Genomic DNA, 24,874 nt, shown 5'->3' on the forward strand with positions numbered 1-24,874 from the left:
ACAAACTCCGCCTTTTCCATAACCTTATGATCCCGGTCGCACAGAGAAATTTCACAAACGTAGGACAACCTACTTTTTCAGACCACATACCCATAATTTCCACGTTCGGGTTCTATTAAAGCAGGGGCCAGTTTCAAAGAGAGCCGTTTGCAGGTCACAAATGTCGGTATTTCCCTGATTCGCAAAGGATTTTCACTCACAAACTACAGATACATTTACGAGTCCTACGGTTCTCGTTTTGAAATTAGATAGGCCTACCCAGGATTAGCACGGCTGGGTTTCTTTAAACCAGGATTCCGAGAGATTGAAAGTTTGGTTCATTGGAGAAAAGCAGTTCAAAAAGATCTCAAAAAAACTAAATGTATTCATGGCAGAGAAAACAAGTACTACTAACAGACTCAGGGAAACGTTAACATTCACAGAAATTAAAAGTCTCTTTAGAGACTAACAAAAATTGCCACAGCTGACTATATTTCAAGTCATCCAGGCGGGGTATTGGGTTAAGTTTTCAACCAGCAATAATCACGTCTCAGTAGAACTTCATAGACTATGAAATTGCCTCTGCGAAAGGATATCCATAACACCTATGACTTAAAAGTGGACCTGCTCCAACGCTCACAACGCTCGTGGCGCAATTCTCAAACCTTACCGGATGTACAGTACTGTCAGGTCGATGACATGTTCATGTTGCACGTGATTGGCTTGTTGATTACAAACTCCGCCTTTTCCATAACCTTATGATCCCGGTCGCACAGAGAAATTTCACAAACGTAGGACAACCTACTTTTTCAGACCACATACCCATAATTTCCACGTTCGGGTTCTATTAAAGCAGGGGCCAGTTTCAAAGAGAGCCGTTTGCAGGTCACAAATGTCGGTATTTCCCTGATTCGCAAAGGATTTTCACTCACAAACTACAGATACATTTACGAGTCCTACGGTTCTCGTTTTGAAATTAGATAGGCCTACCCAGGATTAGCACGGCTGGGTTTCTTTAATCCAGGATTCCGAGAGATTGAAAGTTTGGTTCATTGGAGAAAAGCAGTTCAAAAAGATCTCAAAAAAACTAAATGTATTCATGGCAGAGAAAACAAGTACTACTAACAGACTCAGGGAAACGTTAACATTCACAGAAATTAAAAGTCTCTTTAGAGACTAACAAAAATTGCCACAGCTGACTATATTTCAAGTCATCCAGGCGGGGTATTGGGTTAAGTTTTCAACCAGCAATAATCACGTCTCAGTAGAACTTCATAGACTATGAAATTGCCTCTGCGAAAGGATATCCATAACACCTATGACTTAAAAGTGGACCTGCTCCAACGCTCACAACGCTCGTGGCGCAATTCTCAAACCTTACCGGATGTACAGTACTGTCAGGTCGATGACATGTTCATGTTGCACGTGATTGGCTTGTTGATTACAAACTCCACCTTTTCCATAACCTTATGATCCCGGTCGCACAGAGAAATTTCACAAACGTAGGACAACCTACTTTTTCAGACCACATACCCATAATTTCCACGTTCGGGTTCTATTAAAGCAGGGGCCAGTTTCAAAGAGAGCCGTTTGCAGGTCACAAATGTCGGTATTTCCCTGATTCGCAAAGGATTTTCACTCACAAACTACAGATACATTTACGAGTCCTACGGTTCTCGTTTTGAAATTAGATAGGCCTACCCAGGATTAGCACGGCTGGGTTTCTTTAAACCAGGATTCCGAGAGATTGAAAGTTTGGTTCATTGGAGAAAAGCAGTTCAAAAAGATCTGAAAAAAACTAAATGTATTCATGGCAGAGAAAACAAGTACTACTAACAGACTCAGGGAAACGTTAACATTCACAGAAATTAAAAGTCTCTTTAGAGACTAACAAAAATTGCCACAGCTGACTATATTTCAAGTCATCCAGGCGGGGTATTGGGTTAAGTTTTCAACCAGCAATAATCACGTCTCAGTAGAACTTCATAGACTATGAAATTGCCTCTGCGAAAGGATATCCATAACACCTATGACTTAAAAGTGGACCTGCTCCAACGCTCACAACGCTCGTGGCGCAATTCTCAAACCTTACCGGATGTACAGTACTGTCAGGTCGATGACATGTTCATGTTGCACGTGATTGGCTTGTTGATTACAAACTCCGCCTTTTCCATAACCTTATGATCCCGGTCGCACAGAGAAATTTCACAAACGTAGGACAACCTACTTTTTCAGACCACATACCCATAATTTCCACGTTCGGGTTCTATTAAAGCAGGGGCCAGTTTCAAAGAGAGCCGTTTGCAGGTCACAAATGTCGGTATTTCCCTGATTCGCAAAGGATTTTCACTCACAAACTACAGATACATTTACGAGTCCTACGGTTCTCGTTTTGAAATTAGATAGGCCTACCCAGGATTAGCACGGCTGGGTTTCTTTAAACCAGGATTCCGAGAGATTGAAAGTTTGGTTCATTGGAGAAAAGCAGTTCAAAAAGATCTGAAAAAAAACTAAATGTATTCATGGCAGAGAAAACAAGTACTACTAACAGACTCAGGGAAACGTTAACATTCACAGAAATTAAAAGTCTCCTTAGAGACTAACAAAAATTGCCACAGCTGACTATATTTCAAGTCATCCAGGCGGGGTATTGGGTTAAGTTTTCAACCAGCAATAATCACGTCTCAGCAGAACTTCATAGACTATGAAATTGCCTCTGCGCAAGGATATCCATAACACCTATGACTTAAAAGTGGACCTGCTCCAACGCTCACAACGCTCGTGGCGCAATTCTCAAACCTTACCGGATGTACAGTACTGTCAGGTCGATGACATGTTCATGTTGCACGTGATTGGCTTGTTGATTACAAACTCCGCCTTTTCCATAACCTTATGATCCCGGTCGCACAGAGAAATTTCACAAACGTAGGACAACCTACTTTTTCAGACCACATACCCATAATTTCCACGTTCGGGTTCTATTAAAGCAGGGGCCAGTTTCAAAGAGAGCCGTTTGCAGGTCACAAATGTCGGTATTTCCCTGATTCGCAAAGGATTTTCACTCACAAACTACAGATACATTTACGAGTCCTACGGTTCTCGTTTTGAAATTAGATAGGCCTACCCAGGATTAGCACGGCTGGGTTTCTTTAAACCAGGATTCCGAGAGATTGAAAGTTTGGTTCATTGGAGAAAAGCAGTTCAAAAAGATCTCAAAAAAACTAAATGTATTCATGGCAGAGAAAACAAGTACTACTAACAGACTCAGGGAAACGTTAACATTCACAGAAATTAAAAGTCTCTTTAGAGACTAACAAAAATTGCCACAGCTGACTATATTTCAAGTCATCCAGGCGGGGTATTGGGTTAAGTTTTCAACCAGCAATAATCACGTCTCAGTAGAACTTCATAGACTATGAAATTGCCTCTGCGAAAGGATATCCATAACACCTATGACTTAAAAGTGGACCTGCTCCAACGCTCACAACGCTCGTGGCGCAATTCTCAAACCTTACCGGATGTACAGTACTGTCAGGTCGATGACATGTTCATGTTGCACGTGATTGGCTTGTTGATTACAAACTCCGCCTTTTCCATAACCTTATGATCCCGGTCGCACAGAGAAATTTCACAAACGTAGGACAACCTACTTTTTCAGACCACATACCCATAATTTCCACGTTCGGGTTCTATTAAAGCAGGGGCCAGTTTCAAAGAGAGCCGTTTGCAGGTCACAAATGTCGGTATTTCCCTGATTCGCAAAGGATTTTCACTCACAAACTACAGATACATTTACGAGTCCTACGGTTCTCGTTTTGAAATTAGATAGGCCTACCCAGGATTAGCACGGCTGGGTTTCTTTAAACCAGGATTCCGAGAGATTGAAAGTTTGGTTCATTGGAGAAAAGCAGTTCAAAAAGATCTGAAAAAAAACTAAATGTATTCATGGCAGAGAAAACAAGTACTACTAACAGACTCAGGGAAACGTTAACATTCACAGAAATTAAAAGTCTCCTTAGAGACTAACAAAAATTGCCACAGCTGACTATATTTCAAGTCATCCAGGCGGGGTATTGGGTTAAGTTTTCAACCAGCAATAATCACGTCTCAGCAGAACTTCATAGACTATGAAATTGCCTCTGCGCAAGGATATCCATAACACCTATGACTTAAAAGTGGACCTGCTCCAACGCTCACAACGCTCGTGGCGCAATTCTCAAACCTTACCGGATGTACAGTACTGTCAGGTCGATGACATGTTCATGTTGCACGTGATTGGCTTGTTGATTACAAACTCCGCCTTTTCCATAACCTTATGATCCCGGTCGCACAGAGAAATTTCACAAACGTAGGACAACCTACTTTTTCAGACCACATACCCATAATTTCCACGTTCGGGTTCTATTAAAGCAGGGGCCAGTTTCAAAGAGAGCCGTTTGCAGGTCACAAATGTCGGTATTTCCCTGATTCGCAAAGGATTTTCACTCACAAACTACAGATACATTTACGAGTCCTACGGTTCTCGTTTTGAAATTAGATAGGCCTACCCAGGATTAGCACGGCTGGGTTTCTTTAAACCAGGATTCCGAGAGATTGAAAGTTTGGTTCATTGGAGAAAAGCAGTTCAAAAAGATCTCAAAAAAACTAAATGTATTCATGGCAGAGAAAACAAGTACTACTAACAGACTCAGGGAAACGTTAACATTCACAGAAATTAAAAGTCTCTTTAGAGACTAACAAAAATTGCCACAGCTGACTATATTTCAAGTCATCCAGGCGGGGTATTGGGTTAAGTTTTCAACCAGCAATAATCACGTCTCAGTAGAACTTCATAGACTATGAAATTGCCTCTGCGAAAGGATATCCATAACACCTATGACTTAAAAGTGGACCTGCTCCAACGCTCACAACGCTCGTGGCGCAATTCTCAAACCTTACCGGATGTACAGTACTGTCAGGTCGATGACATGTTCATGTTGCACGTGATTGGCTTGTTGATTACAAACTCCGCCTTTTCCATAACCTTATGATCCCGGTCGCACAGAGAAATTTCACAAACGTAGGACAACCTACTTTTTCAGACCACATACCCATAATTTCCACGTTCGGGTTCTATTAAAGCAGGGGCCAGTTTCAAAGAGAGCCGTTTGCAGGTCACAAATGTCGGTATTTCCCTGATTCGCAAAGGATTTTCACTCACAAACTACAGATACATTTACGAGTCCTACGGTTCTCGTTTTGAAATTAGATAGGCCTACCCAGGATTAGCACGGCTGGGTTTCTTTAATCCAGGATTCCGAGAGATTGAAAGTTTGGTTCATTGGAGAAAAGCAGTTCAAAAAGATCTCAAAAAAACTAAATGTATTCATGGCAGAGAAAACAAGTACTACTAACAGACTCAGGGAAACGTTAACATTCACAGAAATTAAAAGTCTCTTTAGAGACTAACAAAAATTGCCACAGCTGACTATATTTCAAGTCATCCAGGCGGGGTATTGGGTTAAGTTTTCAACCAGCAATAATCACGTCTCAGTAGAACTTCATAGACTATGAAATTGCCTCTGCGAAAGGATATCCATAACACCTATGACTTAAAAGTGGACCTGCTCCAACGCTCACAACGCTCGTGGCGCAATTCTCAAACCTTACCGGATGTACAGTACTGTCAGGTCGATGACATGTTCATGTTGCACGTGATTGGCTTGTTGATTACAAACTCCACCTTTTCCATAACCTTATGATCCCGGTCGCACAGAGAAATTTCACAAACGTAGGACAACCTACTTTTTCAGACCACATACCCATAATTTCCACGTTCGGGTTCTATTAAAGCAGGGGCCAGTTTCAAAGAGAGCCGTTTGCAGGTCACAAATGTCGGTATTTCCCTGATTCGCAAAGGATTTTCACTCACAAACTACAGATACATTTACGAGTCCTACGGTTCTCGTTTTGAAATTAGATAGGCCTACCCAGGATTAGCACGGCTGGGTTTCTTTAAACCAGGATTCCGAGAGATTGAAAGTTTGGTTCATTGGAGAAAAGCAGTTCAAAAAGATCTGAAAAAAACTAAATGTATTCATGGCAGAGAAAACAAGTACTACTAACAGACTCAGGGAAACGTTAACATTCACAGAAATTAAAAGTCTCTTTAGAGACTAACAAAAATTGCCACAGCTGACTATATTTCAAGTCATCCAGGCGGGGTATTGGGTTAAGTTTTCAACCAGCAATAATCACGTCTCAGTAGAACTTCATAGACTATGAAATTGCCTCTGCGAAAGGATATCCATAACACCTATGACTTAAAAGTGGACCTGCTCCAACGCTCACAACGCTCGTGGCGCAATTCTCAAACCTTACCGGATGTACAGTACTGTCAGGTCGATGACATGTTCATGTTGCACGTGATTGGCTTGTTGATTACAAACTCCGCCTTTTCCATAACCTTATGATCCCGGTCGCACAGAGAAATTTCACAAACGTAGGACAACCTACTTTTTCAGACCACATACCCATAATTTCCACGTTCGGGTTCTATTAAAGCAGGGGCCAGTTTCAAAGAGAGCCGTTTGCAGGTCACAAATGTCGGTATTTCCCTGATTCGCAAAGGATTTTCACTCACAAACTACAGATACATTTACGAGTCCTACGGTTCTCGTTTTGAAATTAGATAGGCCTACCCAGGATTAGCACGGCTGGGTTTCTTTAAACCAGGATTCCGAGAGATTGAAAGTTTGGTTCATTGGAGAAAAGCAGTTCAAAAAGATCTGAAAAAAAACTAAATGTATTCATGGCAGAGAAAACAAGTACTACTAACAGACTCAGGGAAACGTTAACATTCACAGAAATTAAAAGTCTCCTTAGAGACTAACAAAAATTGCCACAGCTGACTATATTTCAAGTCATCCAGGCGGGGTATTGGGTTAAGTTTTCAACCAGCAATAATCACGTCTCAGCAGAACTTCATAGACTATGAAATTGCCTCTGCGCAAGGATATCCATAACACCTATGACTTAAAAGTGGACCTGCTCCAACGCTCACAACGCTCGTGGCGCAATTCTCAAACCTTACCGGATGTACAGTACTGTCAGGTCGATGACATGTTCATGTTGCACGTGATTGGCTTGTTGATTACAAACTCCGCCTTTTCCATAACCTTATGATCCCGGTCGCACAGAGAAATTTCACAAACGTAGGACAACCTACTTTTTCAGACCACATACCCATAATTTCCACGTTCGGGTTCTATTAAAGCAGGGGCCAGTTTCAAAGAGAGCCGTTTGCAGGTCACAAATGTCGGTATTTCCCTGATTCGCAAAGGATTTTCACTCACAAACTACAGATACATTTACGAGTCCTACGGTTCTCGTTTTGAAATTAGATAGGCCTACCCAGGATTAGCACGGCTGGGTTTCTTTAAACCAGGATTCCGAGAGATTGAAAGTTTGGTTCATTGGAGAAAAGCAGTTCAAAAAGATCTGAAAAAAACTAAATGTATTCATGGCAGAGAAAACAAGTACTACTAACAGACTCAGGGAAACGTTAACATTCACAGAAATTAAAAGTCTCTTTAGAGACTAACAAAAATTGCCACAGCTGACTATATTTCAAGTCATCCAGGCGGGGTATTGGGTTAAGTTTTCAACCAGCAATAATCACGTCTCAGTAGAACTTCATAGACTATGAAATTGCCTCTGCGAAAGGATATCCATAACACCTATGACTTAAAAGTGGACCTGCTCCAACGCTCACAACGCTCGTGGCGCAATTCTCAAACCTTACCGGATGTACAGTACTGTCAGGTCGATGACATGTTCATGTTGCACGTGATTGGCTTGTTGATTACAAACTCCGCCTTTTCCATAACCTTATGATCCCGGTCGCACAGAGAAATTTCACAAACGTAGGACAACCTACTTTTTCAGACCACATACCCATAATTTCCACGTTCGGGTTCTATTAAAGCAGGGGCCAGTTTCAAAGAGAGCCGTTTGCAGGTCACAAATGTCGGTATTTCCCTGATTCGCAAAGGATTTTCACTCACAAACTACAGATACATTTACGAGTCCTACGGTTCTCGTTTTGAAATTAGATAGGCCTACCCAGGATTAGCACGGCTGGGTTTCTTTAAACCAGGATTCCGAGAGATTGAAAGTTTGGTTCATTGGAGAAAAGCAGTTCAAAAAGATCTGAAAAAAAACTAAATGTATTCATGGCAGAGAAAACAAGTACTACTAACAGACTCAGGGAAACGTTAACATTCACAGAAATTAAAAGTCTCCTTAGAGACTAACAAAAATTGCCACAGCTGACTATATTTCAAGTCATCCAGGCGGGGTATTGGGTTAAGTTTTCAACCAGCAATAATCACGTCTCAGTAGAACTTCATAGACTATGAAATTGCCTCTGCGAAAGGATATCCATAACACCTATGACTTAAAAGTGGACCTGCTCCAACGCTCACAACGCTCGTGGCGCAATTCTCAAACCTTACCGGATGTACAGTACTGTCAGGTCGATGACATGTTCATGTTGCACGTGATTGGCTTGTTGATTACAAACTCCGCCTTTTCCATAACCTTATGATCCCGGTCGCACAGAGAAATTTCACAAACGTAGGACAACCTACTTTTTCAGACCACATACCCATAATTTCCACGTTCGGGTTCTATTAAAGCAGGGGCCAGTTTCAAAGAGAGCCGTTTGCAGGTCACAAATGTCGGTATTTCCCTGATTCGCAAAGGATTTTCACTCACAAACTACAGATACATTTACGAGTCCTACGGTTCTCGTTTTGAAATTAGATAGGCCTACCCAGGATTAGCACGGCTGGGTTTCTTTAAACCAGGATTCCGAGAGATTGAAAGTTTGGTTCATTGGAGAAAACCAGTTCAAAAAGATCTGAAAAAAACTAAATGTATTCATGGCAGAGAAAACAAGTACTACTAACAGACTCAGGGAAACGTTAACATTCACAGAAATTAAAAGTCTCTTTAGAGACTAACAAAAATTGCCACAGCTGACTATATTTCAAGTCATCCAGGCGGGGTATTGGGTTAAGTTTTCAACCAGCAATAATCACGTCTCAGTAGAACTTCATAGACTATGAAATTGCCTCTGCGAAAGGATATCCATAACACCTATGACTTAAAAGTGGACCTGCTCCAACGCTCACAACGCTCGTGGCGCAATTCTCAAACCTTACCGGATGTACAGTACTGTCAGGTCGATGACATGTTCATGTTGCACGTGATTGGCTTGTTGATTACAAACTCCGCCTTTTCCATAACCTTATGATCCCGGTCGCACAGAGAAATTTCACAAACGTAGGACAACCTACTTTTTCAGACCTCATACCCATAATTTCCACGTTCGGGTTCTATTAAAGCAGGGGCCAGTTTCAAAGAGAGCCGTTTGCAGGTCACAAATGTCGGTATTTCCCTGATTCGCAAAGGATTTTCACTCACAAACTACAGATACATTTACGAGTCCTACGGTTCTCGTTTTGAAATTAGATAGGCCTACCCAGGATTAGCACGGCTGGGTTTCTTTAAACCAGGATTCCGAGAGATTGAAAGTTTGGTTCATTGGAGAAAACCAGTTCAAAAAGATCTGAAAAAAAACTAAATGTATTCATGGCAGAGAAAACAAGTACTACTAACAGACTCAGGGAAACGTTAACATTCACAGAAATTAAAAGTCTCCTTAGAGACTAACAAAAATTGCCACAGCTGACTATATTTCAAGTCATCCAGGCGGGGTATTGGGTTAAGTTTTCAACCAGCAATAATCACGTCTCAGTAGAACTTCATAGACTATGAAATTGTCTCTGCGAAAGGATATCCATAACACCTATGACTTAAAAGTGGACCTGCTCCAACGCTCATAACGCTCGTGGCGCAATTCTCAAACCTTACCGGATGTACAGTACTGTCAGGTCGATGACATGTTCATGTTGCACGTGATTGGCTTGTTGATTACAAACTCCGCCTTTTCCATAACCTTATGATCCCGGTCGCACAGAGAAATTTCACAAACGTAGGACAACCTACTTTTTCAGACCACATACCCATAATTTCCATGTTCGGGTTCTATTAAAGCAGGGGCCAGTTTCAAAGAGAGCCGTTTGCAGGTCACAAATGTCGGTATTTCCCTGATTCGCAAAGGATTTTCACTCACAAACTACAGATACCTTTACGAGTCCTACAGTTCTCGTTTTGAAATTAGATAGGCCTACCCAGGATTAGCACGGCTGGGTTTCTTTAAACCAGGATTCCGAGAGATTGAAAGTTTGGTTCATTTTAGAAAAGCAGTTCAAAAAGATCTGAAAAAAACTAAATGTATTCATGGCAGAGAAAACAAGTACTACTAACAGACTCAGGGAAACGTTAACATTCACAGAAATTAAAAGTCTCTTTACAGACTAACAAAAATTGCCACAGCTGACTATATTTCAAGTCATCCAGGCGGGGTATTGGGTTAAGTTTTCAACCAGCAATAATCACGTCTCAGTAGAACTTCATAGACTATGAAATTGCCTCTGCGCAAGGACATCCATAACACCTATGACTTAAAAGTGGACCTGCTCCAACGCTCACAACGCTCGTGGTGCAATTCTCAAACCTTACCGGATGTACAGTACTGTCAGATCGATGACATGTTCATGTTGCACGTGATTGGCACCAAAATGCACTGCGCCGCCTAATCTGCACCACAAGTGAGGTCCTTTGGTACCTAGAAATTACCAAACAGGCACAGATGCAAAAAAAAAAAATTGCATAAAGACTGACAGTTCAAAAACTTTAAATATTTGAAGGGAATACAAAAAATATTAATATATATATCCTGTTTATGCTTCTATTTACTGTCATTAAGAAATGGAAAACATGTTGAAATGACAATTATTAAGCTTATCTTTAATTACTGTATGATTTGTTTTTCATTGTGACATTAATTTTACATGCCTCATTAGAATCAAATCACAACACACTGATGTCTCTGTGGTACTTCATAGAATATGAAATTGGTTCTGCAAACATATACTGATAGCACCTACGAGTTTAAAGTGCACCTGGTCACAACAGGTGATGCATTTCTGAAACTAAATATAATATAGTATATATACAGTAGGCTATATGCTAGCCATGTACTTGTGTATTCATAAATCAGTTGGTATAATTAATTAAATTACACTACAAATCCATGTTGTAGGCTCGTGGTATATGTGGATTGGATGTATTAAGAGTTATCATCATGCATCCTACGACATGTAGTAGTAGCAATTTTCTCTGGCGGGGGGCGCTGTGTAGCGGGTCTACAGGTAACCTACAAGTACAGGATGATGACCTCCTGTCAACCAACGAATAACGAGCCAAATGGGATTTTTTTTCGAGTTCAGAACCTCACCTGTAGCTTTTTTATTTCACTCTGTCTCTTCGCATCAGATGGATAGGGCTGCAGCTTCTCTCCTGTGGTTTGCACTCTGGGTCGGGATGGGGTGGACGGGAGCCCCGAGGTCCGCTTCACCGCGGCGCACGGACACCAGCATGAGGAGGAAAGATCAGTCGGTGAACGGCTCGGTGGTTTTGCACGACTACATGCTGTATTTATACCGAACACTCTCCAAACTTCAACCAAGAGACATTCATATTTCACGTGGAGCAGGATTTGCAAACACAGTGACGAGTTTTGTGGACCAAGGAAAAGGTTAGAGGACATTTGCCTAAAGGATGTTATTTATTATTTTTGAAAGGAAGGCGCTGGTTTTGTATTTTTAATAAGTCGGTGAGGAATCCTCAGGTTCTGAGCAGCATGTAGGTTATTGGTGTAAGTTATGGAGAAAGTTATATCAATAATAACAGCGAAATATCTGCCCATATTACACAACGTTTCTTGTCAGTTTCTGACACTTTATCTTATCTTATTTTTAATCTAAAAAAGCACAGTTTTTATCATAGTACTTTTATCTGTATCAATGTATGTATTAAAACAATATAGGTATCAATAATATAGGCTTACAAAATATAGGCAATACAACGTTAAAAAGAGCTACACTTTTAGGTAAAACGTAATCAACTTAAACGGTCTGAGAGGGGAACATCACAACGGTTAAATCACTTACATCTCATAGACACGCTATGCAATCTGTGAGGAGGCATCAGGATAGACTTGGTTTTAAGGAGTTGTAGGCCAAAAAAAAAAAAGGTTGGGAACCACTGAAATATAAAAACATGAACAAAATGTTAATCATAAAACTGAAGCATGAAGCAGAGTAAAAACATACAGAACTTACTAACACGGTGGTCCTTTCTTGGCTCAGCTGCTTGCTGTAGAGGCTTCAGGCTCAAGTGGATGTATAGTATTACATGCTGTAGGAAAGTGTAGCACTCCCCACAGTCATGCTAACTTCATAATGTCATCAGAATAAAACAAATATCACACATAAAAATCGCATTTGGGCGCAGCTCAAAGTTAAATGAAGTGAGCACTTAGTGTTTCCCAGGAAATTTTGTCTGGATGGATCAAACAGTATCCAGCCAGTGATTAGTAATACTGTCTTACATAAGAAGATATTTTATCACAAATTCTGTTTTTTTTTCCAGCCGTTTAGTTTGTAAAATGCCAGAGAATTGTGAGAAATGCCTATCAAAAGTTTCCAGGGCTGTAGATGATACCCTATATCATGCAATCTGCAGTCCAAACCCCAAAGACATACAACAGCATACAATATGAAAAAAATATTTTTGCTTTGATTTAAATGATTAATATATTATAAAAAATGATTTCCATTGATTTTGTGTAATTTTGTAATGTAATGTCCTGACCAACAGTCCACAACTCAAAAATATTCAGTTTACTGTCATAGAGGACTAAAGAGACCAGAAAATATTCACATTTGAGAAGTTGGAATCAGAGAATTTGGAAATGTTCTTAAAAAATGACTCAAAATGATTATCAAAATAGTTGATGATTAATTTAATAGTTTGCAACTAATCAATTAATCAACTAATCGTTGCAGCTCAAGTCAGTTGAGCAAATGAATATGGAAGATTCTTTTTTCTGTTGACTAGTGAGTTGTGTGGAGTTGTTCTTGGGAAATTTCCTGACATTAGTATTTCTAAAATCCTCTGTGTCCCCCTCCTCATCCACAGACCAGCCATCTTGGGAGAGCGGTCAGCGTTACATCTTTGACTTGTCCAGTCTGCCCAGGATGGATGAGCTGGTGGAGGCAGAGCTGAGAATTCTAAGGAAACCTGCAGCAGACCTCCTGACTGTCCTGACAACAGGAGGAAATCTGTACAACATTCATCTGTACTCCTGCTCTCCCTCTAACAGACAGCTTTTGGATTCCCGAACTGTGGAGGTTTTAGATAGCGGTCTCCCCAAGTGGGAGGTGTTTGATGTCTGGTCCAGCATGAAGGCCCGTCAGAGGAATCCCACAGAACCACTGCAGGCCTGCTTCCACCTCCTGGCCTTGTCTGAACTGACCAACGAGGTGGCTGACCCGCTGCTCCTGGGACTGGACCGTCACACTCGGCTAGCGCAGGAAAAAGCTTTGCTGGTGGCTTTCTCGCACACTGATACAAGTGACAATCTGTTCAGAGATCATATAATGGAGAAGATAAAGAATGAGGCAGGTGGATTCAGACTCCCTAAGCCTTTGAAACTGACTCTAAAACATGAAAAGAAGCACCAGCGGCAGCATCAGAGGGCCCTGTCCAAACGGTCATTTGGTGGAACAGGGCAAGGAGCAGCCGCTGGTGGTGGTAATGGAGGGAAAACTGGTCGCAGGAGAATCCGATGCAGCCGTAAATCCCTCCATGTGAACTTCAGAGATCTGGGCTGGGATGACTGGATCATTGCCCCCCTGGACTATGAAGCACACCACTGTGACGGGGTGTGTGACTTCCCACTGCGCTCCCACCTGGAGCCCACCAACCATGCCGTCATTCAAACACTCATGAACTCCATGGACCCAGACATCAGTCCATCCAGCTGCTGCGTCCCCTCCAAGCTCAGTCCCATCAGCATCCTGTATATCGACGCAGGCAACAACGTGGTGTATAGGCAGTATGAGGACATGGTGGTGGAGAGCTGTGGATGCCGGTAGCACAAAGGAAGCTGGTTGAACGGACTCTTACATGGACTGGGGTTTTGTGTCTGTTTGTTTTGGTTATAAAGCCAAAATGAAAGGATTTATTTTGTTATTTTAAATCCATGTGTCCAATATATGAAAATGTCACCATCAAATAGTCCACCCCACTTTTTCTTTCTTTTTTTTTTTTTTAAAAAGCTCTTCACTTAGACTGAAAGATTGGTGGAACTTTAACCCCATAAAAACAAATCATTTACTTTATATTACTGAACCTTTTCCAAATTACTCTACTTCTTTTGTTTTTGGTTTTATGACCACTTGTGGGCAGCAGAGCAAACTGAAAATACAAGATCTGACATATTATCATAGGTTATTGTGCACTTTATTTTGTTGCCAAATTCTCAGCTGTCACAAACAATTTTTTGCTGATTTAATAGAAAATGATGAAATGTATCCCCTTTATAGGATAGAGTCAAGCAAACCTAATGGGTGATGTTTGACATGTGGTGTATGAAGATTCACATGGTAACATGCGATAGATGATTTTCATGTAGTTTATGTATTGACATATTTATCTTTGAAAATATTGGTAAATTGGAATTTATATTCCCAACATATACTCATATAACTGTATGTTTGTGTGTATTTTTTATGAACAAACTTTTATTTAGTAACTTTAAGTTCACATTTGAAATATATAATAATATACAGTATATTTTATATACAATAATATGTATAAAATACTAAATTTGTATTTACAAATCAAGCAGCTACAGGTAGGAGAGAAATGAGAGATGAAAACAAGTGTTATCAACTGGCATTTCCTCATTTTCCTCCCTCTATATATATATATATATATACACACACACACACAGACACACAGTATATACCTGTCCTGTTCAGCAGAGTGGTTACAATGTCTGTGCTTCAAATCCAAGTTAGTCCAGTTAGTTTAGTTTATTTCAGGTTTCAGTGGATTACAAAAACTATAAGAAAAAGTATCAGACCATTATATTTGTCCACCAGTAGCTTGTTTGGAGTAAAATAAGTTTGAATAAATTCTCGAAAAATGAGATTAGTCTTGTATGGTCATCATCTTCAGTGAATCCTCTGCACATTACATATTTTCATTTGTGTGTTCAACTGGATTTGGTATCACTTCTGAGTAAAACCACTTTATATCAACTGCCATGTCAGAGTTGGGTTTATTATTGTACAAATTCTGAACAAAAGTATGGAATCATATAAATAAAATATATTATATTATATATTAAAATTAATAATCAGTATTTTTCCAGCACTGAGCTTTCATTTTCATGACTTTTGCTTATAAAAAAAACTTTCTAACTTTGGCCCACTGAACCTTTCTGATGGGTCAGAACATCATGTTCATCTCGGACAGGCAGAGCACAGGATGGAAAGAGGATAAAGAACTCATGTCCTCAAATCTCCCCGGATCCATTCTACCACCATTTTGGCAACTTCTCTCCCTGCATCCAGGACGAAGGCATGGCGGAACCCGTTTTCACACAGTCTGAAATCTCCTGTTGGGAAGTCCTGCTTGATCTCATGATAATATTGTACAGGACACCAGTGGTCGGTCGCTCCATAATAAAATATAAGCTGAAATATTTAACAGACATGTTGGTTACTGAAACATTCACTGGTGTTGCTGAGAAGAATATTTCACAAGTAAACCCTAAACTGATAATTCAAGTAAAATATTCGTATACAGTGCTGCTTGAAAGTTTGTGAACCCTTTAGAATTTTCTGTATTTCTGCATAAATATGACCTAAAATGTGATCAGATAATTACACAAGTCCTAAAACTGTTTTATTTATTGGGGAAAATTATCCAATCTTACATATTTGTGGGAGGCAAAAGTATGTGAACCCTTGCTTTCAGTAACTGGTGTGACTCCCTTTTGCAGCGATAACTTCAACCAAATGTTTCTGTTAACTGTTTATCAGCCCTGCACATCAGCTTGGAGGAATTTTAGCCCATCCCTCCTTACAGAACAGTCTCAACTCAGGGATGTTGGTGGGCTTCTTTGCATGAACTGCCTGCTTCAGGTCCTTCCACAGCATTTCTATAGGATTAAGGTCAGGACTATGACTCGGCCATTCGAAAACATTATCTTTCTTCTTCTGTAACCATTCTTTGGTAGAATGACTTGTGCATGTACTGTTGTTGTCTTACAGCATGACCCAATTTCTGTTGAGCTTCAGTTCACAGACAGATGCCTTGACATTTTCCTTCAGAATTTGCTGGTACAACTCAGAACTCATAGCTCCTTCAATGATTGCAAGTTGTCCTGGTTCAGAGGCAGCAAAGCAGCCCAAACCATGATACTACCACCACCATATTTCACAGACGGGAATGCTGGAATGCAGTGTTTGCTCATCTCCAAACATAACGCTCCTCACTCAAGCAAAAAAGTTCAATTTTGGTCTCATCCAGCCACAGAACATTGTTCACCTTCTGGCTTATCCATGTGGACTTGAGAGAACCGTAGACGGCAGCAATGTTCTTTTTGGGGAGAAGTGGCTTGCTCCTTGCAACTCTGCCATGCACACCATTGATGTTCAATGTTCTCCTGATGGACTGATTAACACTGACATTAACCACTGCAAGAGAGACCTTTAGTTTCCTAGACGTTACCCTGGGGTGAATTGTGGCCTCCTGGATTATTACACACCTGCTCTTGGTGTGATTTTTGTTGCTCGACCACTCCTGGGGAGGATAACTGTCTGCCTGACAGTTGACTGGTGGAGTCCAAACTCTTTAGAAAGTGTAAGGTTTTTGTCTCATTTGTTTACCTGATATCTCTTTATCTAGTTTTAGGGCTTGAATGGTAATTTGATCACATTTTAGGTCACATTTATGCAGAAATAGAGCAAATTCTAAAGGGTTCACAAACTTTCAAGCAGCACTGTATATCATGTTATCTTTGTGCTATTAAATATTGAGTAGTAGCTGCTGAGATTACATAAGAAGGTTTTTCTTACCTTTTCAAGGTTTTTCTTGATGGTTATATTGTCTCTTTCCAGAACTTTCCTCATTTCCTGACCCCCCATGTACATAGCATTGGCTACAAAGAGAAAAAAAATCACATTGGTCAGTGCTTTGTTTCATGTTCTCTAGATATATGAAATTACACAGTACTTTACGTTTTTATAAAGGAGATTAATATTTGAAACAAAAAAACATAATGTCTGAGTTACAGTCTATACTGCATGTTTTTTGTCCAGAGAAAAGACCACTCATCTCAAGTAGCACTGATCCAACTTTTTCTTTCTCGATACCAATGCTAATACCTAAAGTTGGGGTATCTGGCTATACTGATCCAATACTTGAAATACAGTGCTAAATGACTAACTGAAAATGTTGAATTTAACAGTGCGTGTCTAATCTTGAGCATAAGTGAAAGTTATATTTCAGTGTACTGATGAACGCTCACACCAAGCTGATCTCAAACAGCTAGGGATGCACCAGTCTGATCCAAGCATCGCTAAGGTTAATGATATTGCCCTTATTGACACTAAATCTGTTACTTTATATATGTCATTGGCTACATTCATTTAATCACAAAATAGGCTGCTGACTGTTTTGGTACCATCGCAATCTCTGGCCTCATTACCTTACCCTTTTACATATGAGAACAGGAAGAAACTGGCAGCAGGTTGGTACTATGAATCAGCCCTCAGCTGAGGTTTAAGTCAGATCAGTGCATCTCTACAACTTAAAACTCCTAAACACCACAAACGCTACAGCTAACAGCCAGCTGACCACTGATGTGCATGTTCTAAGCCTGAATGAGAGACAATGACAGGTCAGTAGTCTGTATTAACGGTTGTGTTATATTCTTGGAAGATAAACTGAGAATATGCCTAATAAAAATTTACAGGTTTCACTGCAATGTTTTGCTTTGCTCTGCACTGAGGCTGTCAGCTGGTGGTCTTTTACTTTTGGAAGACTTAAAGAGTTGGAGGGAAAAAAGTAAGGAGAAACTGAATGAAATTATTGACTAGAGTGAACTGTGACGGCAAAGCACAAAAACCATGCTGACTGTTGCCCCGGTGTGTCGGATAAAATAAAATAATGCAATCCAAAATGCCACCCCTGCAAAATACAGGCTCTGAAATGAACAGAGCAGATTCAATACTTCCATGACATGTTCTCAAGAAAAAGCGAACATTAAGCATCACAGTAGTCAAGACCAACCTGCACAGTCTCCACTGAGTAGGCCTACAGTAGGCTGGACTACAGTGTGGTCCAGAGCGCGAATGCCACCAAACACCAGTTTGATCAGGCTGCTTTTAAATCCCTCTGGCAGTAGAGAGAGCAGGAAGAGGGGCAGGTAGGCCACATAACGCATGTGACACAGCACAGGGGTCATGACCTTCCCCTGTGGAGTCTGGGCCATGCGCTCAATGGTGGGAAACAACATGACAGCCTTCAAAATCTGTATGAAAAAACAAAGAGGTTACAAATCACATTTTCAGAATGTCCTAGGTTAACAGAGGTCATAAAAAATCTTATTAGAGAATAGACAAATGGTAGGAGGTAAAAGATTCACTCTGAGATGAGAACTTGTAAATTGTGGAAATCCCCCGAATATAAAAAGGGGAGTTTTCATGTAATTTAATCTGCTTCCTTTTAGCATGACAGCCAGACAAAGGGGGGGGCATTTTCACAGTGTGAGGCGTGAACAGCAGGGCAGTTCGGAGTAGTAGAACAAAATAGTAATAAAGAAAATAAAGCATGTAGTCATAAAACCTGGATATTGCAAGACTAGACCAGTATAGCCTGAGGAAATCTGATTATTACTCTCCTCTTGATGAATGTTGTCCTGTTGAAAAAACCAAACACTTCCCCAAAAAAGGAAATCTTGAATCGTGACTTGCCTTGAGTTCAGGATCTCTCTTCATCATCTCCAAAATAACGTAGCAGCCGATGGAGTGTCCCACCAGCACAAGGCTTGTTTCTCTGGGAACATGTTTCCTGAGGAAGGCCAGCTTGTGTTCAATTTGCCCGTTAAGACCAAACACATCCATGTCTGTGGCAGAGGAGGCATCTGTACAAAAAAGCAAAAACTTTATTTAGGACCTACCATAGTAACATTGGAGTCATTAACAGGTTGTCCACAGTCTAAAAATTAAGTTGTAATTGTTGACATATTCTCTATATTTTGAATGACGTATTCAGATATACAGTACTGAAAATACGATGCACAGAAAGAAAAACTCCCCTGCATCTGAAGGCAGGGTAATGCTCAAAAAGAACTAGTTTGTAATGCTTGTTGAATTGGAAGGCAAACATGTCTACGGCTGTTCCAAATGGCCACACTCAAAGGCAGGCTGAAAAGCTGCTGTCACAGAGAAAGGTGAGAATATGGGAATAACGGTGCATACTTTCAGACAGTCTTTGCTGAGAGGCATTCATGGTGTTACACCTGTTGGTACACATGAAAAGTGACAGAAATTGTTCTGTGAAGAATTCAAAAGAGAGCTGAAAAGTTCAATTCCTGTTTACTTTCTCACCACACTACTTATGAAAGCATACTGATGCATACTGATGCTTTCATAAGTATATTGCAGCCAGTAAAGAAACACGCCTAGTTTAACAAACCACTGATGGAAAGATGAAACATGGTTTGTTTTTCCAAAAATCACATATTGTTTTCCATGTTGTCATGTCATTATAATCACTCTCAGTTTCTAAACATGTCCTTCATGTACAATAAGCATTCCTATTTCATCTAGCATAGTTTTCCAGGAATGTACTTAAAGCTTAGCTACCAGGCCTATACATTTGTAGACTATGCTGTAAATGACACAAGGGGCTATAGTAGCAACAGAGATGTCACATAGACCTGCGCTTGGTCAACCTAGGCTGCTTGTGTTCTAAAGGTTTCAGATACAGGTGGAGAGTGTTGATAGTGAAGACAACATGAAGTTGAAGAAAAGCTCAGTACTTTTCTCCCTTTCCACAACATACATCTAACAAAAGCCATCTCCACTGCAAACCTTCTGATAACTGCGATCACTGCTCTCTGTCACAGCGAATGAAACAACATAAACATGGCGACTGCACAGCAGCAGTAGTCCTAGTCATGAGATGAGGCAAAATAGAAGTTACTTGAATGTATAGTAACTGTGTGTTGTAGATGGTTGTCACTCTATTCCACAAAGTAAATTAAACAACTTGAAGTTACAGTTACTGTGAGAAATATGATTAAAGCATAATAGGGCCTGATCATGAACAAAACATTTGCTTAGTGTTGGTTCATTGTAACTAAAACTTGGTTTCAAACTAGTAATTTAGTAAATTGGGTTTCACTATTAGAATTTCAGAAATGTTTGACACAGTCATGTGTAATCTGATTGCTGGGAAACGTGTACTGTGACATAACTTACAAAATAATTTTAGAAGTCCAAATGATATACAGTATTAACCCTAACTTGGACCTTTGCAGTCAGATCTTATCTTAGCTTAGTCATTTGGTCTGACATTATTCACATCATTTTCTGTAATTTAATGTATATTGTGTTTTTATTTTGTGAAATTTAATTTAAGAATTCCCCAGTTTACATCATTATTAAACTAAAGGGTAAAGAACTTGAGACTAAGCTGTACCTTCCACCATGTCCATGGAGTCTGGGGGTACACAGTGGCCAGCATGGCTTACAGCCCACACAGGGTGTCGATAGCCAAACATACTATGAAGAGTTTGCATGAAGGTTCTGTAGAAGCCCACTACACCTGGGTTACCTGTGTGGAAGAGAAAAACATAATTTAAGAAAGATATTACATGCAACACTCAGCATACTGTATTTCCCGCCACAGCTGAGGGTAAAGACACTGCTCCAAAACCTGGATTCTTCCAAAAGCCTTCTGTATGCAAGCTTCATTCTCCAGTTTTCATGTTTTTTTTTTCAAAAAAGTGAAATCAACTGCAGTTGAATGGACACAATTAAGTTGTTTTTGTTGTGATATGTCCCTTTTATGGAATACAGACACACACACTCAAACGTGTTTGGGGCGGATTTAGAAACAACAGTGTTGCATAGGAGTCCCTTTTCAAAATGTCTAAACAAATACAAATCCACACACACCTGTGAGCATATGAGGTTTTCACACAACTTATTGTCCATTCTGCACTTGCAGCATAAAAACACAGAAATCTGTCAATGACTGTCAAAAGCTAAACAATAGCAGAACTTCCCAGCTAGCAAGCCATTCACCAATTTATACCCTTCATCTCTCACATAATGGATAAATGACCAGTAACACAAATTGGTCATGAAGAGGTAAGTTATATGGTCATTAACACAGAGTATCAGTCTAACTCACCTGGAATGATGAGAAAAAGCACCTTGTGGCCAGAGTGTAACTGATGGGGACCACATTTAAGAACCTCTGTGATGGCTCCACAACAGTAGATGAAGTCTGTTTGGGGTTCATCCCTGCAGTCTGTCACCATGTTTTCCATCTCAACAGCTTTGAAGAAAAGAGAGGAACCAGAAAACCAATTATGGTTCAATCATTTGATTAATAAAAGTCATTTCATGCACATTTTGAGCACATTAAATCCACTCCATTACATGGTAAGCACAGAGGAGATGCTACTGCACTGCATTACAATAATGAAATAATGTATTATTACAGCTGGCTCAGATAGCTGTTACAGCGTGTCAACAGGGTCCAAAGGTGATGCATTTCATCCACGTCAAAGGCTTGACAGTGAACTATGCATGTGGTGTGTTTGTGCTGTCATATTCTGAGAGGAGCTCCTCTCGCCAGCAAATTTAAATAATTTAAACCACTTCAAAGTTTCCACCAGTATTGCCAGAGCAGCCTTAAAATTAAAGAGACAACACAGAGAGGAGGCTAACACATAATGCTAGCTTACTAAAAGAGGTAAATTAATGTAATTAGAGCAAATAATTCTAATTTGTTGGCGCCGAACTGAAGAATTCAAGCTAAATGTTAGATAACTTATTTTTATTGGGCTCTAATTTTGAGTTATGCACCTCAGTTGATATGATTCCACTTAAAATGAATATATTGTAACCAGAGTTTGGTATGAGAATCGTTCAAATTAGTTAAAACAAGATACTGGGTAATGTCAACTTGAATGGTGGTACCTGGGTTTCCGACGGTATCTGCCAAGCATCGTGTGTACCAGGTATGTGTTTTTTACCTCTTAGAAAGATTAAAAAGATTAGGATGACGTCCTCTCCATCGCTGTCTCCTGCCTGTTTGATCAGTGCGAGGACTTCCTGCTTCGCTTGCCGCTGGATGCTGGATTCTGATTGGTGAGGCGAGCGGCCGCCTCACAGTTGCACTACTGCCCCCTATCTCTCTGGAGTGTGTATAGACAGAAGTGAAGGGAAGGTAATGGAAGAATAATTAATAAACTGACATAGTGAATTAAAAGGCTTAAGGTACTGCCTCTTTGCTATATTTGGCTGAATTCCCCTGATGGACTACATAAACAAACATGAATAATAATTTACTGGTAGTGCTGCTGCGTTAATACTTGGTCATTCTGGAGGATGCTGTGGATATTACATGTGTGCTTATTGTTGTTAACGGTTGGTCCTAACCTTTTTAAAGTATATTAAGGTTTGAGGAAAATTTGAGTGCCTCTTTTATTTCTTGAGAAGTATTCTTTCCCATAGAGCTAAAGAAAGATCTGGGTTATTTGTATGAAAGAAATTTAGAAATCCAGTAGTGCAACTCAGGCAGCCATGGTATAAGCCAGTGTTTTTCAATCCTAGTCCTGGGTCACCCCTGCCCTGCATGTTTTAGATTCTTCCCTGCTCAAACACACCTAATCCCAATGAATGGGTCATTATGAGGCTTCTGCAGAGCTTGATGACGAGCTGATCATTGAATCAGGTGTGATGGAAGAGGGAAACATCTAAAACCTGCAGGGCAGGAGTGCCCCGAGACCAAGATTGAAAAACACTGATTCAGGCTACAGTATATGGGAGCCTACTATAAATGTAGGTAGCCTATACAGGCTTAAGTATGAATAATAAATACAATATACACAATATCAAATGTTAAAGTATACAGTGTTCTATATAGCCTATGTGTGAGTACAAGTGCAACATCATGTTAGCACATTCACGGATTAAATGTTAACATGCCTGCACACTAAACTAACATGGTGAACTTAGTCAGCATTAAACCTGCTTGGTACTAGTACGTTAATATTGTCATTGTGAACATGTGAGCAAGCTGATGTTAGCATTTAGCTCAAAGCACAGAAGTTATATCATTATATATGATTAGAGCTATGTTATACCGTATTAGAAGGCATGATGAACTGTTAATGCACCAGTTAAGGATAATTCATTGTTGGGGTTCTTATTGTAAACAAATACATTAATAAACACTTACAAATGCCCTTATATCTGCTTACAACAACATTATAATATGTTATTGTGTTTTATTAATGGTGTATAGGCTGCTTATAAACCCTGACAAGAGGTTGTAAGATAAAGTGTTATTCAAATCGATATAACATAAATAGAAATAAACACCATAAAATAACATATATGTATGTAGTATTCTTTTATAGGAATATAAGTAATAGGCCTGCTATGCAATGGAATATAGTATTAGATGTGTTACTTAAACTACAGCTGAATTATTAAAATATAATGGAGGACAATGTGTATTGTTGTAAAGTGCTTGTTCCAATGTGCAACATTAAAGCCAAATTGTGAGTGGCCCAGAGTTATTGTTGTCCATATGCAATAGTCACTATAAGTCAGAGTTCTGATATCACTGCTGCTCAAAGAGCTTTGGGGGCTATAACTCGAATTTGAAAAATCTGCAATGTGTTTGATTCCCCAAAACAGGACATTTTTAAATGTCTGTTTTGCATTCTACATAGATCCATGCCATCCTACACCCCTCAGTAACACCTGAAAATAACTTTAAATAAGTGAAAAAAACGTACCTTCCCAGGAGGAAGATGACAGCAGATCTACAGCAGGTGAATAGGGTCTCATATGAATTACTTGACTGACCTTTTGCAAAATAACTGTGCACTGTTCCTGTGAAGCGGAGACTGGTTTCTGTTTTGAAGTGAAGAGTGAAAGTCAGAGCAGATGGTGAACTTCTGCAGGTGCAAAAATGCAGTGACAAAGACAGGATCTTCACCAGGGATTAGAGGGAGAGAGAAAAAACATGACATTTTGACTAATAGGATACAGCCAGAAGGTGCTGATAACACCCATATGCCAGTGTCTGCGGACTTTTTACTCACAACAAAGGTCGCTGAGAAGTTGGAAGAACGTTTTCTGTATGAATTCCTTGTAATTATTGCAAGCATGGAATGTGTACAGTTAAAGTGAACTTGAAAGCTTTACTCAAGTGATTATTTTCAGAGCATTGAGGTTACTTTGCAAAGGAGGAATTTCACAGCAAAATAATTAGTAGAGAGTCATGAGTAGTGGATTTCAAAAATTAAATTAGCAGAGTTTAAGTTCAATTTTGCAGCAGGATGGAAGATTTGTTTTCTCACTACTACCCATACATTTCTAAGTATCACATCCTCACATCTACCAACACACACAGAAATGTATGCGACACATACTGTCATACCTGTGGAGTTTATTTTGGCCATAAAACACTTCAGTTATATATTATTCATATCACATAGTTGAACAATTGAATTGTTGTTTAATGTAAACATAATTATTATTATAATGTTTGCCACTAATATGAATACATTTACTTTTTTTTTCCTTTTTACTGTTTGTTGTTGTGCTGTTGT

At 39.8% G+C, this 24,874-nt stretch overlaps 2 protein-coding genes, 1 long non-coding RNA gene and 15 other non-coding genes across 19 annotated transcripts in view; 1 reads left to right on the plus strand and 17 right to left on the minus strand.

Moving 5' to 3' along the window:
* The window catches only part of LOC122998863, a 71,645-nt gene extending 60,177 nt beyond the window's left edge, over positions 1–11,468 (minus strand). Inside the window, exon 1 of the long non-coding RNA XR_006407526.1 lies at positions 11,387–11,468. This is a non-coding gene — a long non-coding RNA (uncharacterized LOC122998863). The remainder of the gene's footprint in view (positions 1–11,386) is intronic.
* On the minus strand, positions 433–573 carry LOC122999083. The gene has a single exon (XR_006407608.1). It is a non-coding gene; the product is annotated as a U4 spliceosomal RNA (small nuclear RNA).
* Positions 1,144–1,284, minus strand: LOC122999084. The gene has a single exon (XR_006407609.1). It is a non-coding gene; the product is annotated as a U4 spliceosomal RNA (small nuclear RNA).
* Positions 1,855–1,995, minus strand: LOC122999085. Its single transcript, XR_006407610.1, has one exon. It is a non-coding gene; the product is annotated as a U4 spliceosomal RNA (small nuclear RNA).
* LOC122999045 lies at positions 2,567–2,707 on the minus strand. Its single transcript, XR_006407574.1, has one exon. It is a non-coding gene; the product is annotated as a U4 spliceosomal RNA (small nuclear RNA).
* On the minus strand, positions 3,278–3,418 carry LOC122999086. The gene has a single exon (XR_006407611.1). It is a non-coding gene; the product is annotated as a U4 spliceosomal RNA (small nuclear RNA).
* Positions 3,990–4,130, minus strand: LOC122999046. The gene has a single exon (XR_006407575.1). It is a non-coding gene; the product is annotated as a U4 spliceosomal RNA (small nuclear RNA).
* Positions 4,701–4,841, minus strand: LOC122999087. The gene has a single exon (XR_006407612.1). It is a non-coding gene; the product is annotated as a U4 spliceosomal RNA (small nuclear RNA).
* LOC122999088 lies at positions 5,412–5,552 on the minus strand. Its single transcript, XR_006407613.1, has one exon. It is a non-coding gene; the product is annotated as a U4 spliceosomal RNA (small nuclear RNA).
* Positions 6,123–6,263, minus strand: LOC122999090. The gene has a single exon (XR_006407615.1). It is a non-coding gene; the product is annotated as a U4 spliceosomal RNA (small nuclear RNA).
* Positions 6,835–6,975, minus strand: LOC122999047. The gene has a single exon (XR_006407576.1). It is a non-coding gene; the product is annotated as a U4 spliceosomal RNA (small nuclear RNA).
* LOC122999091 lies at positions 7,546–7,686 on the minus strand. The gene has a single exon (XR_006407616.1). It is a non-coding gene; the product is annotated as a U4 spliceosomal RNA (small nuclear RNA).
* LOC122999095 lies at positions 8,258–8,398 on the minus strand. Its single transcript, XR_006407619.1, has one exon. It is a non-coding gene; the product is annotated as a U4 spliceosomal RNA (small nuclear RNA).
* LOC122999093 lies at positions 8,969–9,109 on the minus strand. Its single transcript, XR_006407617.1, has one exon. It is a non-coding gene; the product is annotated as a U4 spliceosomal RNA (small nuclear RNA).
* On the minus strand, positions 9,681–9,821 carry LOC122999107. Its single transcript, XR_006407630.1, has one exon. It is a non-coding gene; the product is annotated as a U4 spliceosomal RNA (small nuclear RNA).
* On the minus strand, positions 10,392–10,532 carry LOC122999106. Its single transcript, XR_006407629.1, has one exon. It is a non-coding gene; the product is annotated as a U4 spliceosomal RNA (small nuclear RNA).
* Positions 11,202–14,197, plus strand: LOC122998861 (growth/differentiation factor 6-A-like). Its single transcript, XM_044375899.1, has 2 exons — positions 11,202–11,686; positions 13,132–14,197. The coding sequence occupies exons 1-2, from the start codon at positions 11,356–11,358 to the stop codon at positions 14,088–14,090; spliced, it is 1,290 nt and encodes a 429-aa protein (XP_044231834.1). The 5' UTR covers positions 11,202–11,355; the 3' UTR covers positions 14,091–14,197.
* Positions 14,198–14,760: 563 nt separating this feature from the next.
* On the minus strand, positions 14,761–22,394 carry ldah (lipid droplet associated hydrolase). Of its 2 annotated transcripts, none has more exons than XM_044375901.1 (7): positions 22,283–22,394; positions 21,433–21,579; positions 20,716–20,850; positions 18,984–19,153; positions 18,301–18,541; positions 17,085–17,167; positions 14,761–15,698 (listed from the first exon to the last, which is right to left on the minus strand). In XM_044375901.1, the coding sequence occupies exons 2-7, from the start codon at positions 21,569–21,571 to the stop codon at positions 15,510–15,512; spliced, it is 957 nt and encodes a 318-aa protein (XP_044231836.1). In that variant the 5' UTR covers positions 21,572–21,579; positions 22,283–22,394; the 3' UTR covers positions 14,761–15,509. The 2 variants fall into 2 exon arrangements, with proteins under 2 accessions (XP_044231836.1, XP_044231835.1); XM_044375900.1 differs by having other exon boundaries at positions 22,227–22,348.
* Positions 22,395–24,874: the final 2,480 nt, after the last annotated feature.

Source organism: Thunnus albacares, chromosome 15, assembly GCF_914725855.1.
Source record: "Thunnus albacares chromosome 15, fThuAlb1.1, whole genome shotgun sequence".
Classification (NCBI taxonomy): Eukaryota; Metazoa; Chordata; class Actinopteri; order Scombriformes; family Scombridae; genus Thunnus; species Thunnus albacares.

What these genes read in the sequence shown, in the direction of transcription:
- LOC122998861 (XM_044375899.1), top strand. Translation starts at nt 11,356, where the DNA reads ATGGGATTTTTTTTCGAGTTCAGAACCTCACCTGTAGCTTTTTTATTT. An exon ending in TTTTGTGGACCAAGGAAAAG is followed by an intron (nt 11,687 to 13,131) that starts GTTAGAGGACAT and finishes CCTCATCCACAG; the next exon opens with ACCAGCCATCTTGGGAGAGC.
- ldah (XM_044375901.1), bottom strand. Translation starts at nt 21,571, where the DNA reads ATGGAAAACATGGTGACAGACTGCAGGGATGAACCCCAAACAGACTTC. An exon ending in AGAGAGATCCTGAACTCAAG is followed by an intron (nt 18,542 to 18,983) that starts GCAAGTCACGAT and finishes TTTTTCATACAG; the next exon opens with ATTTTGAAGGCTGTCATGTT. An exon ending in ACTCAGTGGAGACTGTGCAG is followed by an intron (nt 17,168 to 18,300) that starts GTTGGTCTTGAC and finishes TTCTCTTTGTAG; the next exon opens with CCAATGCTATGTACATGGGG.